Consider the following 291-nt stretch of genomic DNA (forward strand, 5'->3'; position numbering starts at 1 on the left):
CCGCCATTCAACCTGAGCCCACCTTCCCCCCCCCTTTACGCTGCCGATAGTGGGGTGCGGGGGGGTGCCCCCCCCCCCCACCCCCGGGGTGTTGTGTGCCCCCCCCCGCAGCTGCTGGAGTACGTGGGCAAAGGGAAGAGCATCGTGGACGTGGGGCTGGCGCAGGCGCGTCGCCCCCTCAGCACCCGCAGCCACTACTTCGAGGTGGAGATTGTGGACCCCGGCGAGAAATGCTACATCGCCCTGGGGCTGGCCCGCAAGGTGAGGGGTGCGCCGGCGGGGGGGGGGGGC

The 291-nt window shown here is 72.2% G+C and overlaps 1 protein-coding gene across 1 annotated transcript in view; it reads left to right on the forward strand.

The window, feature by feature from the left end:
* SPRYD3 (SPRY domain containing 3) overlaps positions 1 to 291 on the forward strand; it is a 4,732-nt gene that overhangs the window by 2,969 nt on the left and 1,472 nt on the right. Inside the window, exon 6 of the mRNA XM_010571485.1 lies at positions 112 to 261. Coding sequence (XP_010569787.1) covers positions 112 to 261 — 150 coding nt within the window. The remainder of the gene's footprint in view (positions 1 to 111; positions 262 to 291) is intronic.

The sequence above is a fragment of the Haliaeetus leucocephalus genome, unplaced genomic scaffold (genome assembly GCF_000737465.1).
Source record: "Haliaeetus leucocephalus isolate CR32 unplaced genomic scaffold, Haliaeetus_leucocephalus-4.0 Scaffold332, whole genome shotgun sequence".
Taxonomy (NCBI): Eukaryota; Metazoa; Chordata; class Aves; order Accipitriformes; family Accipitridae; genus Haliaeetus; species Haliaeetus leucocephalus.